The sequence below is a fragment of the Monodelphis domestica genome, chromosome 3 (genome assembly GCF_027887165.1).
Source record: "Monodelphis domestica isolate mMonDom1 chromosome 3, mMonDom1.pri, whole genome shotgun sequence".
Lineage (NCBI taxonomy): Eukaryota > Metazoa > Chordata > Mammalia > Didelphimorphia > Didelphidae > Monodelphis > Monodelphis domestica.
In genome coordinates, this window is record NC_077229.1 from 255,757,334 (window position 1) to 255,770,709 (window position 13,376).

The 13,376-nt window shown below is 35.0% G+C and overlaps 1 protein-coding gene across 4 annotated transcripts in view; it reads left to right on the plus strand.

Annotated features, from left to right (window-relative positions):
* Window positions 1–13,376, plus strand: part of SPIRE1 (spire type actin nucleation factor 1) — a 282,349-nt gene that overhangs the window by 244,407 nt on the left and 24,566 nt on the right. For all 4 annotated transcript variants that reach the window (XM_016431690.2, XM_007487737.3, XM_007487739.3 and 1 more), the window contains one exon: window positions 4,136–4,305. In XM_016431690.2, coding sequence (XP_016287176.1) covers window positions 4,136–4,305 — 170 coding nt within the window. The remainder of the gene's footprint in view (window positions 1–4,135; window positions 4,306–13,376) is intronic.

The following is a 13,376-nucleotide window of genomic DNA, read 5'->3' on the forward strand; positions in this document are numbered from 1 at the left end:
ATATTAGATATGGTCAGCTCATATGAACATCATATATATGTTTATATATTAATGAACATATATATGCACATTCATATGTATGTTTGATGTAGATAACTTGGAGAAAGATGTTCAAACCAAAACAAAAGCCTATATTTTCAATGCAGAAGAGTAGCAAAGATTTTTTAATGTCATTGCTTGACATGTGGGTTTATGCCTTCTAATGACTGATTTCTCCAGATATTTTAAAATGTATTTTCTATTATTGCTTTCTCTCTAAAAAAATTAGTATTGTAAGAAAGTAAACTGAAAAGGGCAGCTAAGTGGTTCAACGTATTGAGAGTCATGCCTAGAAATGGAAGGTCCTAGATTCAAATCAGACACTTGTAGCTGCATAACCCTGGACAAGTCACTTAACCTTCATTGCCTAGCCTTTACTAATCTTCTGCCTTGGAAACAATACACAGTATTGATTCTAGGATGGAAGGTAAGGGTTTTTAAAAAACAAAAGAAAAGAAAACTCAAAAGCATGACCCATTCTACTAACCTAAATATAAAATGAAAATCATTTCTTTTCTACTAATTATTTCAAAGTTCATGTTGAGTTTAAAGCTATAAACTCATAATTCTATTCATTCTGGGTGATAAACCTTTATAACATGTTAAGCAAATTATAATTTTGTGACTTGTATGTGTAAAAATATTTTCCCCATGTATTAAAAATTCAAATTACATATTCAAGTCTTAGAAATTACAAAATTTTGGAATTGGAAGGGACCTCAACATCCATCTAGTGCCACCGTTAGCCAAAAAAAGAATCTCTACTATATTTCTCACAAATTGTCAACCAGGCTGTGCTTGAACATTTCTATGAAGAAACATATTGCCTTCTAAGGCAGACCATTCTACATTTTGATAACTCTGATAACTCTAATTAGGAAAAAATGTTTTCAGTTATCATCCCAAAGTTTCTTCTTACCAATTCTTATACATTGATACTGGTTCTGTTCTCTGGGTCAGAACAAATTTTTTGCCTCATTCTCATGATAATCTTTCATTAACTTGAATATATCTCTTAGATGTCCCTCCTACAGCTTTGCTTCTGGCTAGCATCCCTAGTTTCTTCAACCAATTCACATATAGTCTTTTGCCATCCTGATTGCAAATCTCTGGAGCCAAAACTCAAATAGAAATGGAGGCCACTAATCCATATGTGAGGATTCTTGTGAACCCCATGTTGACTTAGTTTTAAAATGGTATATTATCTATGTTTTGTTAAGTATTTACATTTATTTTGTTAGATACTTCCCAATTCCATTTTTAATCTGGTTCCTGCCACACTTGAGAGTGTCATGGGTTACATGTGGCATCTGCATGTTTGACATCTCTCCTCCAGATAAGCCATACGTTATCAATGTCTTTTCTAAACTGGCCTGAACCCAATACTCCAGATGTGGTTGGACCAGGACAGCCTTTGGTTATGAAACCTCACTGGGTTTATGATTGTAAAAATAATATCAATGCGTTAAATAGGTTAGTAAATGAATGAAATAAATTTAAATTTGAATAAAAAGCTTAAGTGCACATCTCTTTGATATTGATCACATACATTATAATTAGGAGACCTTTTTTTCCCCCAAACAAAAATTAGAACTGTGATTTCATGAGTATTGAGAGTTCCTGGTGAGAAACTCTCCATAATAATACAGATCTATACCTTGTCTCAAATTTGTGGGCTTAGAGAGTTGCCATGGTCCTGAGAGGTTAAGTGCTCTACCCAGGTCACATATAGACAATGTAAGTGTGTATCAGAGGTGAGACTTGACCCCAGGTCTTCTTGACTCCAATATCCCTGACACAGGGATAAATATATAACTATACGCACATATATCTGTCATATCTAATTCTTTCACAAGTAATCCAAGACTGAGTATTAAACATCTGGAGTTGTTAATTCTTTTTTAATAAACTTAATATTTGGGTACTATACAAAATATCTATTCTAGGAATTTCAATCATGGACAAAAAGTTTATTAGCAAGTTTCTAAGCCTCTGTTAACGTAGTTTGCAATATTATAGAAGGAAAAGTAAAAGGCTTTAAAATTTGTATTTAGAATACAATTTTTTCTTTTTGAATTTCTGATATTTGCCATCATTTAATAGATTTAGAAGTATTAATTCAGGAATTCAACTCTTTAATTATAACCATCAGCAGCAAGTATTTTAACAGAATTTGTTATGTGTCAGTTACTAAGCTAAGCACTGGGAGTGATACAAAGAAAAGGCCCTATCTATAAGTCTAGTAACTCCCATCAGGTAAAATGGTGATACCTTTGTCTGGGCAACCTACAAATATTAATATATAGAGACAGGAGCTAAAGAATGTACTAAAACCACCCTTCCTAATGAAAGGGTCATGATGAAAGAGCTTTATAAACCTCAAAGTGCTACCTAACTATGAATTTGTACTATTAAATTTTCTTTTTTCTGAACATGCACTAAATCATTTTAAATGTATTTAATCATTTTCAAATTGTGTTTTTATCTTATGTTTACAAAATTTCTATGGCTACTCAAAGTTGATATCTAATCTATTAACCCAGAAAGTACATAATGAATTTTATTGCTGAGTTATATTTTTCCATGTTTGGTTCATCATTCAATTTACTAAAGAAGAAACTTAATTGGACCTTTATTTACAGTGACATTTCAAAATCAATATGTTAGTGTTTTATTTGTTCAGTGCTTTTTTCTTTGTAATCCTTACATGGGAAGCTCTATTGCCTTATTCCTTTAATGGATTTTCAGTCAGTCTGGCCTTAGTGAATGTATCCTATCTTCTTTTCACACTACCTTGTTTACCTATATATTTTCATATATTATCCTATATATGTATATAGTTATATACATGAGAAACAGAGTGATAAAATGAATAGAAATGGAGATATTTAAGGTAGAAAGTCCATGGTTCAGTTTCTACCTCTAATACACACTGTCTGGGTGACATGGGAAAACCACTTTGGATTTCTCAGTGCCTCAGGTAATTCTCAAGAGGGCTTAGATTAACTGGTAGTAAGGAATATAATTGGAATTTAAAAACAATTTTCTTTTCAGCACTCCATATTCTTCTAGCCAGCAAGATGTAGACCCTTTGTATTGGTAGAAAAGTTTCCTTCCTAGAACTCCCTGTACTTAATGGCATCGAAGACTAGTGTCTTTAATTAGAGACATCTACTCAAACAAAACATAGAGTGACTTTCCAACATTATGTAGTTATTAACTAGCAGAGTCAAGATTTTAACCAGATCTCTTTTCAGCTACAATATGCCATTCAGTTACTTCAGTTTGCTTATCTGTAAGATGGGAATAATAACAGCATTTACCTCCCAGGGCCATTGTGAGGCCCAAAAGAGATAATATTTGTAAAAAGTACTTAGCACATTAGCACATAGTAGGCTCTATATAAGTACTTATTCCCTTCCCTTCAGGATTCTTAAATGATTTAATTCAGACCTATTTCTCACTTATAAACTGGACACAGTCAGTTATCATTAAAAAACAAAAACTGGGGGCAACTGGGTAGCTCAGTGCATTGAGAGCCAGGCCTAGAGATGGAAGGTTCTAGGTTCAAAGCTGGCCTCAGACACTTCCCAGCTGTGTGACCCTGGGCAAGTCACTTAACCCCTATTGCCTAGCCCTTATCACTCTTCTGCCTTGGAGCCAATACACAGTATTGACTCCAAGATGGAAGGTAAGGGTTTCAAAACAAAACAAAAAAATCTCATTTCTTTTTCACTTATCTTCCATAGCTTCTTCAAATGGAATAAATTGAGTATTTCTGGGCCCAATGTCTATTTTTTTAAATGAAGAGGTTAAACCTCTTAAGGTCTCTTCCAGTTCTATGTTGTAACTTAAAATGTGAATAAGGTGGCCTAGCCAGAGCATCACCTTTTAAATGGGATTTGCCAGTTTTTCTTAAATATTATTATCTTATGTGGACAGTCTATGCTCCAAAAAAAATTTTAGAGTAATTGAGATTAAAATCTAAAATACTCTCTTTGAGAATTGTTTGTGTATACTTTCATGTGTATATATTGTGTTACTCTAATTGCCTTTTTTTAGATTACAACATGAGCTTTTCTGTTTCTCTTACTAGATGTTACCACTCCTGAATCTCCAAAGAAAGGGACAGAAGTCTCTGTGTTGAATGGTGGTTTAACACCACAAACAAAAACCAGTGGTGTAAGTGGCACACAAACAACAGTTCAACGGAAGAAACTCCTTAAAGCTCCAACTCTGGCTGAACTGGATAGCTCTGAATCAGAGGTAAAGTAGTCTTGTTTTCTCCAGCTTCAACATGAACGCTTTTCTCTTCAATTTGCTATTCTTAGACGCCACTAAAATAGAGTATTTCAACTATTACTCAACTTTTTCTTTGTTTTCTAGTCTCTTCGGTAAGGTTGAAAATTCAGTGCATTCATCAAGAAATTGAGTAATGGCTCATTCAGGTATCATTAACAACAACCAATTCAGAATAGCCATGGTATCTAGAATTTAAATCAACTAAGACATATCAGGCATTTACTTTGTGCTAGGCAGGGGTGCAAAGATAAAAATAAACAGTACCTGAACTCAGTGAACTTCACTGGCAGTAATGAGTAGAGCTAGAATTTAAATCAATATCTCTTTTTCCATACTAGATATTCCTTTAAACAATAAGAACCAGACATTCATCACAAACCAAGTTTTAAATGGTATTGGTCATTTAATCCAGCTATTTTTTTTAAATCACTAGGATATTTAGACAGTTGGAAAAATGAATACAGCAGAGTTCAACAAGGAGCTGTCACATAAAAGAAAGGAATCAAAGCCACAGAGAGAAACATGCTGGTATATGAGGGCACAGAAAGCATTTCATCATGTAGAAAAGAGAAGTCCTATCACTGGCCTAGACTGTGGATTGTAGACTATTAGATAGATGCTCTGCCCTTAAAAGCCAGCCCAGTAAATATTCATAGGTGCATGGGTTATATAGGTGCTGTACTATGTACTTTACAATTATTAACTCATTTGATCCTTCCAATAACTCCAGGAGGGAAATACTATTATTATCTCCATTTTATAACTGAGGAAACTGAGGCAAACACAGATTAAAAGATTTGCCTAGAATCACATAGCTAGTATTTGTCAGAGGTTTGCGTTTGAACTCAGTTCTTTCTGACTCCGAACCTAGTACTCTATCCACTGTACTCCAAGTGTCTGGCCTGCTACTTAATCCATTGTACCATCTAGCTTCCCTTAGTTTTGAAATAAAAAGCGCCTAAATAATAATTCACTACATTTGGTTATATATTTCTTCTCATTTAGTACATTCTCTTATTCATAAAAACATTAAGAAATATTTTTATCTTTATTCAAATGAAACCCAGCTCATACATACTCATACATGCTCTTTTTTTATTCTAAAATAGTAATGATAATGCCAATGAGCTTCTCTTTTTAAAAGTATTTATACTTAAAGGAGCAGCTGGAGAACAGTCAGCACTCATTCTTCTATTCCCAGTCAGTTGCTTTGAAATTTTTTTAAATCTCCATTGACTTTTAACTCTAGTTGTACGAGTTGATATGAAATGGAGGCATGGGGAAGAGGGTGGGCAGGTTGGGGAAGAGTGAATGGAAATTTCAAAGAGCATGGTTTGTTTGGTTTATCTTTTCCTGAATTAAAGACATTTAATAATCAAGCCTGAAACATGAAAGAAAAAATTAATTGTAAACAGGTTTCAGTCATTTGCAGATCACTTCTCTTTCCCATAAACACATAACAACTTGATTTAAGAAAAAGATTTTTTATTTTATTTACTTATTTTGCTTTAAGGAAGGAAATTTAACTCACAATCCATAATAAATCAAATTTGTCATTAAGATATGTATAGCTTGGGATATTTTTTAAATTGAGATATAACTATGAAAGATGAATGTGGACTATAAAGGATGACATGAAATCAGTACTTCCAAATTAGTGTCTTCTTTTTTGCCTTTTCACCAATTAAATGCCAGAGTAAAAGAGGGATAAACATTCTGAGTAAATATGATTGCATTTTTTAAACATTTATAAAGAGCTCATTTTTCATTGCTATTTCCAGACTCTCCCTTTACTACAATCACTCAGTAACCCCTTCTCCTTTGAGTTGCCTACTATTCAATTTTATCACTTAAACCAAGTCCTGGTAGCTATTATCTATTGATATTTTTATATTTTATTATTATTATTTTTAGTCAATTTAGAACATTATTCCTTGGTTACAAGAATCATATTTCTTTCCCTCCCTTCCCTCCCCCTATCCCACCCTTTCCATAGCCAACTTTGCACAATTCCACTGGGCATTACATGTGTCCTTGATCAGAACCTATTTCCATGTTGTTAGTGTTTGCACTAGGATGTTCATTTAAAGTCTACATCCCCAATCATATCCCATCGACCCATGTGATCAAGCAGTTGTTTTTCTTCTGTATTTCTGCTCCCACAGTTTTTCCTCTAAATGTGGATAGTGTTTTTCCTAGTAGATCCCTCCAAGTTGTTCAGGGAAATTGCATTGCCACTAATGGAGAAGTTCATTACATTCGATGTACCACAGTGTATCAGTCTCTATGTACAATGTTCTCCTGGTTCTGCTGCTTTTGTTCTGCATCAATTCCTGGAGATCGTTCCAGTTCACATGCGTAGCAGTTTAAATTAGTTTCTCTGCTAGAAGTATTATATTTTTATGAAGTTTTATTAAAGATTAAGAAAAAAAGGAAACACAAAATAAAATAAGAAAAACACGTGTCTAGGCCCAGAGAGCCCATTTACAATTACTCATCCTGCCTGGTAGAATCGCGTGAACCCAGACGCAGAAGCCAAGAGAGCAAGCAGTAGGCAGAGTCCCTTTAAATAATAATTTGTGATCTCGCACTCGGGGAGATTCAGGGAGATTAGAGGGCATCTTGGGAACTAGAGCAAGGACTTCTAGGGATTGAAGTCCGGGGTTCAAATATCCATTTTTACCCATGGAATTCCTCCAGTTCATTATTCCTTTGAGCACAATAGTATTCCATTATCAACATATACCACAATTTGTTCAGTCATTCCCCAATTGAAGGGCATCCCCTCATTTTCCAACTTTTGACCACCACAAAGAGCACAGCTATGAATATTTTTGTACATGTCTTTTTCCTTATTATCTCTTTGGGGTACAAACCCAGCAGTGTTATGGCTAGATCAAAGGGCAGACAGTCTTTTAGCACCCTTTGGGCATAGTTCCAAATTTCCCTCCAGAATGGTTGAATCAAGTCACAACTCCACCAACAATGTATTAATGTACCAACTTTACCACATCCCCTCCAGCATTCATTATTTCCCTTTGCTATCATGTTAGCCAATCTGCTAGGTGTGACATGGTACCTCAGAGTTGTTTTGATTTGCATCTCTCTGATTATAAGAGATTTAGAAGAGAACCAAGTTTAAATATCAACGATGCCTCTGGGCTCAGAATTGCCAGAATAGGCACTGAGGAATAAGTTGAGATAGGTTTTTATTGCTTATTTTAATTTAGCCTCAATTTGTAGTCTTCTTCTGGGTTTTAGACATTTCAGGTCTAGGGACTAGTGCTGAGAGCTGAAGAAATACTATTATCCCCTTTTTCCCCAAGACAGGAGATTAGACTAAAAACTTGTTGGAATGGCCTTTCTCTTCTGCCCAGAAGGAGTCTGGTTCTCTGTTACTCCAAAGAATGTTTCTCCTTCTCTTTTCCTCTGTCTATCTGTAGTTCCTTTCAGTTTCAACTTCACAGACCAAGAGGCTCTCACAAGAAAAACTGATCACTTCTCATCTCATCACTATGCTGCTAACTCAGATTTGGATACTTCTCACCTCCCTTAGCTTCCTCTCCCCACTTCCCCTCTGGAGTGTTAGAAGGTAGAGTCCTAAACTCTCCCAAAGCTTTCCTTTATAGAGGGCAGAACTATACCTTTGCTTAGTTTTAACTTCTTAGAACAATGCCCAGGCTAGGTATCTCCTGGTATCCCTCTTTTCTAGCCTCCTTTTGTGTGTGTTCATTCCCCATTGTAAGCTCCTTGAAGTCATGAATTATCTTTTAGGGGGTGGGGTAGATTTTTATCCCCAGGACTTACCACTGTGCCTGGCACATAGCAGACACATAGTAAATGTTTATTGAATTGAATTAAAATAACTTAGGAGGCAGGAGACCAGGAGACCAGGTAAGAGGTTTGTTATGATATTTTCTGGTATTTTCTCTCCTTACCTCAAAAACAAGAGACTAAAGTAAGTGTGGAATGGATGGGATGTAATTTCTCCTCTTCCCAGGAGAACCTGGAGACTAGGCAGGAGATTGCCTAGCACAGACGCTAGTACATAGTAGGTACATAATAAATGTTTTTTAATTCATTGTTTGCTTTATACAAAGATCTCTAAAGATTGAATAGAATTTTTTTATCTCCTTTCCATTATAACAAAGTAGACCAAAACATAAAACTCTAAAGTTTGTTGTTATTTTTATAAACAGAATTTTAATTTTTGCTCAGATTCCTTTGACTGTTAACCTCCAGTGCTTAACCTTGGTCTGTGACTGTCAGAAGTCTTAAGTCTTTGCAGAGGACTAAGATTTATTGTATTTGAGCTCTTCTTTCTGATCAGGAAGAAGTATAATTCTTAGGTATTCTTTCTTTCTTCTAACACTTACAAAATCTGGTCTTCTGACTCCTTTTTGAAAAAGAAATACAGTTCATATACTATTATAATTCTCTTCAGTTACAAATTTACATGTATGTAAATATATGGCTAAAAAGGTTGACCAATGATACTTGCTATAGAATTATAGCTTTAGAACTGAAAGGAAACTTTAGAAATCACTTAGTTCAAAATCATTTCAAGGATTAAAAAAATTGAGCAGCACGTTTTGTTATTTTTCCAGAACATAAAAGTAGCATGAATAGCATACAGGATTTGAACTCAGATTCTCTGATTCCAAATACAGTACTACTCCTACCTCTCTCTAATTACAAATATGAATGCTTCCTAATTAATAGTTGTGAGCATAACTTTGACTTTTTGCTGTTTAAATGCCATTAGCAATGACCAAGATGATTTTATTCATCTCCTTCCTATTTTGCTGCTACAAACTTGACAGTTGTGAACAGCTTGTAGCTATTAATCTTACCATTTGCTAACTGGAATTATTTCAGTCTGTTGTTGTTCAATCATTTTAGTCATGTCTGACTCTTTGGGATCTCATATGGGGTTTTCTCAACAAAGATACTGGAGTGGTTTGCCCATTTCCTTCTCCAGCTCATTTTATAGATAAGTAAGCTGAGGCAACCAGAGTTAAATGATTTGCTCAGGATTGCATAGTTAGTAAGTGTCTGAGGTCAGATTTGAACTCAGGAAGGTAAGTCTTCCTGATTTTGTGCCTGGCTCTCTAGCCCCTATGTCACCTAGCTGCCCAAATTTCAGGGTGCTGAAATTTTATCATTTTTTAGGTGCAAGCCTTTTCTGTTTGCCTTATCCTAACTTTAAAACTTTGGTGTTCTGGTATCCTATTTCTATCACTAACCTATAGCCTGCTCAGCTGAACTAAATTAAAAGCATGGCTTTGATGTCTGCAGGTTGACTCCACCAAAGCCTCATTATTAAAATTCTATACCACATTATTAACTATGTCCTGTGAAGTTTATGGTGTTAGGATGTGTGGGTTGAAGTACTTAAATTTTAAATGTCAGCTCTTCATTTTTTCATTTAGCTTTTAAATTAATTTTTCTAGTATGGCCATGTAATTAAATAAGGTAGTTATTCTTTTATATTCGTGCTCATTTTCTTTGTTTCTTTAAATAACAATTTTCCTCAATTACATGTAAAAATAATTTTTAACATTCATTTTCTAAAATTTTGTGTTTCAAATTCTCTCCTTCCCTTCTCCCTCCCCTCCCTGAAAGAGTAATCAATTTGATATAGTTTATATACCCACAATCATGCAAAACCTCTTTTCATATTGGTCATGTTGTGGAAGAAGACACATAAAAAAGAAATCATGAAGAAAATGAAGTGAAAATTAGTATGCTTTGATCTGCATTCACATCCTATAAGTTCTTTCTCTGAAGATGGATAGCATTTTTCATCAGAGTGCTCATTAATTTTCTCACAAAGCAAAATCTCTGAAAATAGTCATAACTAACAAGGGAAATAGCTGCCTTGGTAAAATAATAACTTTTCACATCCTTTGTTAAAAGTCAGTTCATTGGGGGCAGCTGGGTAGCTCAGTGGATTGAGAACCAGGCCTAGAGATGGGAGGTCCTAGGTTCAAATCCGGCCTCAGCCACTTCCTAGCTGTGTGACCCTGGGCAAGTCACTTGACCCCCATTGCCTAGCCCTTACCACTCTTCTTCCTTGGAGCCAATACACAGTATTGACTCCAAGACGGAAGGTAAGGGTTTAAAAAAAAAAAAGTCAGTTCATTTATAGGATTTTTGTCTGGCTTTACAATTTTCTTTGTCTTCAGATATACTATTTCATATGACACATATCATTATATATCCACATAGATTTTTAAAAAACCAATAACTAGTTATCTTCTGGATAATATCTTTTTTAATTTTTAAAATATTTTTTCATGTTTACATGATTAATTTTCTTTCTCTCCCCTCTTCCCTCTCCCCTCCTAACAAGCAATTCCACTGGGTTGTATAAATGTTATCACTTGGTACCTATTTCCATATTATTCCTTTTTGCTATAGACCAATCTTTTAAAGCCTAAACCCCAAATCACTTACCCATATATACATGTGATAAGTAATGTCATATGTTCTTCTTTTGCATTTCTACTCCCATAGTTCTTTCTCTTAATGTGAATAGCATTCTTTCTCATAAGTCCTTCAAGACTGTACTGGCTCCTTGCATTGCTACTAGTAGCAAAGCCCATTACATTGGATTGTTCCACAATTGAATAAGATCTTTTCTGAAGGTTCTACTGAAAGCATTATGTATGCTGACTGATGAATTTATTCACTGCCAGATCCTATATCTCCTTAATGTAGACTCAGTGATGCAAATTGTAATTTATCCAATAACTACTCATTCTATGAGACTTTTGTCCACTTGTTATAAATCTTTCAAAGAGATTTCATCCATTGTCTTAGTGCCTTCCTTAATTTCACATGGCATTATTTAGATGCCAGTAGAACACAGTACATCTGTCATTTAGCAGAGTACCAGTTCAGACTTACTGGACATTAGCAGGAAGGGATTCATTCCTTCACATATTTTACATACTAGTAATACCAGACTCTTTTCTATTAGCTGCAGGTTACTTTTACTAAACAGGCTGCCCTCTCGTGCTTGAAATATGCTCTCTCTGACCTCTGCCTTAAGATTTCTTTAAAATTCAGATCAAGAGTCACCCTCCTACCAGAAATCTTTTGTGATCCTGTCAGTTTCTAGTACTCTATCCCCAAAATTACTTTATTTATATTTTTTATGTGTATACATATTTTCCCCACACTAGAATGTAAGCTCTATAAAGACTGGGACTATTTGTTTTTTATATTTGAATCCCCAGTACCTAGCACATAGAAGTTTGCATGTAATAGGTACTTAATAAATAAGTGCTTTTCAAATTAAATTACTGACTCAAAATGCTTTTTTCTTCTATAACCAACAAATAATATGCAAAATATTCATAGTTCCTATATCTTTCAGTCAATTGGGTTAATATAAAGATTTGGTCCTTTCTCAAAACTTCAATGAGAATACCGTCTTTTCATGTGTAAATTATTCTCATAAAAATTTTATAGAGAAGACATGTACAAAAATTCATAGCTGCACTCTTTGTGGTGGCCAAAAATTGGAAAATGAGGAGATGCCCTTCACTTGGGGAATGGCTGGACAAATTGTGGTATATGTTTAGTGATGGAATACTATTGTGCTCAAAGGAATAATAAAGTGGAGGAATTCCATGGGAACTGGAACGATCTCCAGGAATTGATGCAGAGTGAGAGGAGCAGAACCAGGAGAACATTGTACACAGAAACTGATACACTGTGGTACAATCAAATGTAATGGACTTCTCCATAACTGGCAATGCAATGATCCTGAACAACTCAGAAGGATCTATGAGGAAGAACACTATCCACATCCAGAGGAAGCATTGTGGGAGTAGAAACACAGAAGAAGAAAAAAACTGCTTGAATACATGGGTCAAGGGGGATATGGTTGGGGATGTAGACTCTGAATGAATATCCTAGTGTAAACAACCACAAGGAAATAGGTTCTGATCAAGAACACAAGTAATACCCAATGAAATTGGACATTGGCTGCAGGAAGAGTCGGTGGAGAGGAGGGAGGAAAACAATGTGATTCTTGTAACCAAGGAATAATGTCCTAAATTGACCAAATAAACTTATTCAAATGGGAAAAAATTTTTATAGAGTTTAGAAAGTAGATTAGATATAAGTCAATAATGATGTTACCCATTAATTGGATAAAGACAAAACAAATTATGGTGCACGAAGGAGGAGAGAATGGAGGAAGGTATCTGAGTGATGTGAGATGAAAAAGGGAGGAAAAACAGGAACTCGGCAAATGTCCTCATTTTTCAAATGAAATATAAGGTAAGGTTGAGAAAGTTGTGAATGTGGGAGGGGGACTATAGGAAGTTTGAGAACAAATGAAAAGCTTTGGAAAAGGCCCCATTTGTGAGTGAGATAGTTGATTAGAGAAGTATAAAAGGATTGATTTGCTACAATGAAGGTCTAATTGAGATTCTGTAACACAGATTTTCAGTGAACCTGGTCAGCAGAGCTTTATGATTTTCCCCAGTTTTGTTCACAGTCAAGTCAGTGAGAATGATCTAAGACTGAGGACGAGATCAATGACAGGGTAAGGGGACACAGAATTCAAGAGAAGGTGAGACTGTAGACTGGACTGACTCACCAAAGGATCAGAATGTTAGAAGGAGACTATAGTCAGTTCAGGGACAATGGCCTGAGAAAGAACTGAGGGATAGAAGGATTGGAGTTTATGATAAGGATGAAGAATAGATTAGAGATTACAAACTGGAGTGTAAGGTAGAATAACAACAGATGGTGATCAGGTAAAGGAATTTCAGAGTTCCATGAACATGAAAGTAGATCATCCTGTTTTCTAGTTTTGCTTACTTTATGTGTCAGTTTATAGCAGTCTTTCTAAGTTTCTTTGAATTCTTCATATTTGTTCTTTCTTCCAGAACAATAATATTCTATTATATTCGCATACAATTTGATCAGCCTTATCTCATAGAGAAACCTATCTTATCTCCATGTCTTTACTAGTAGAAAAAGTGCCACTATATTTTCTCTCTCTTTGACCTTAT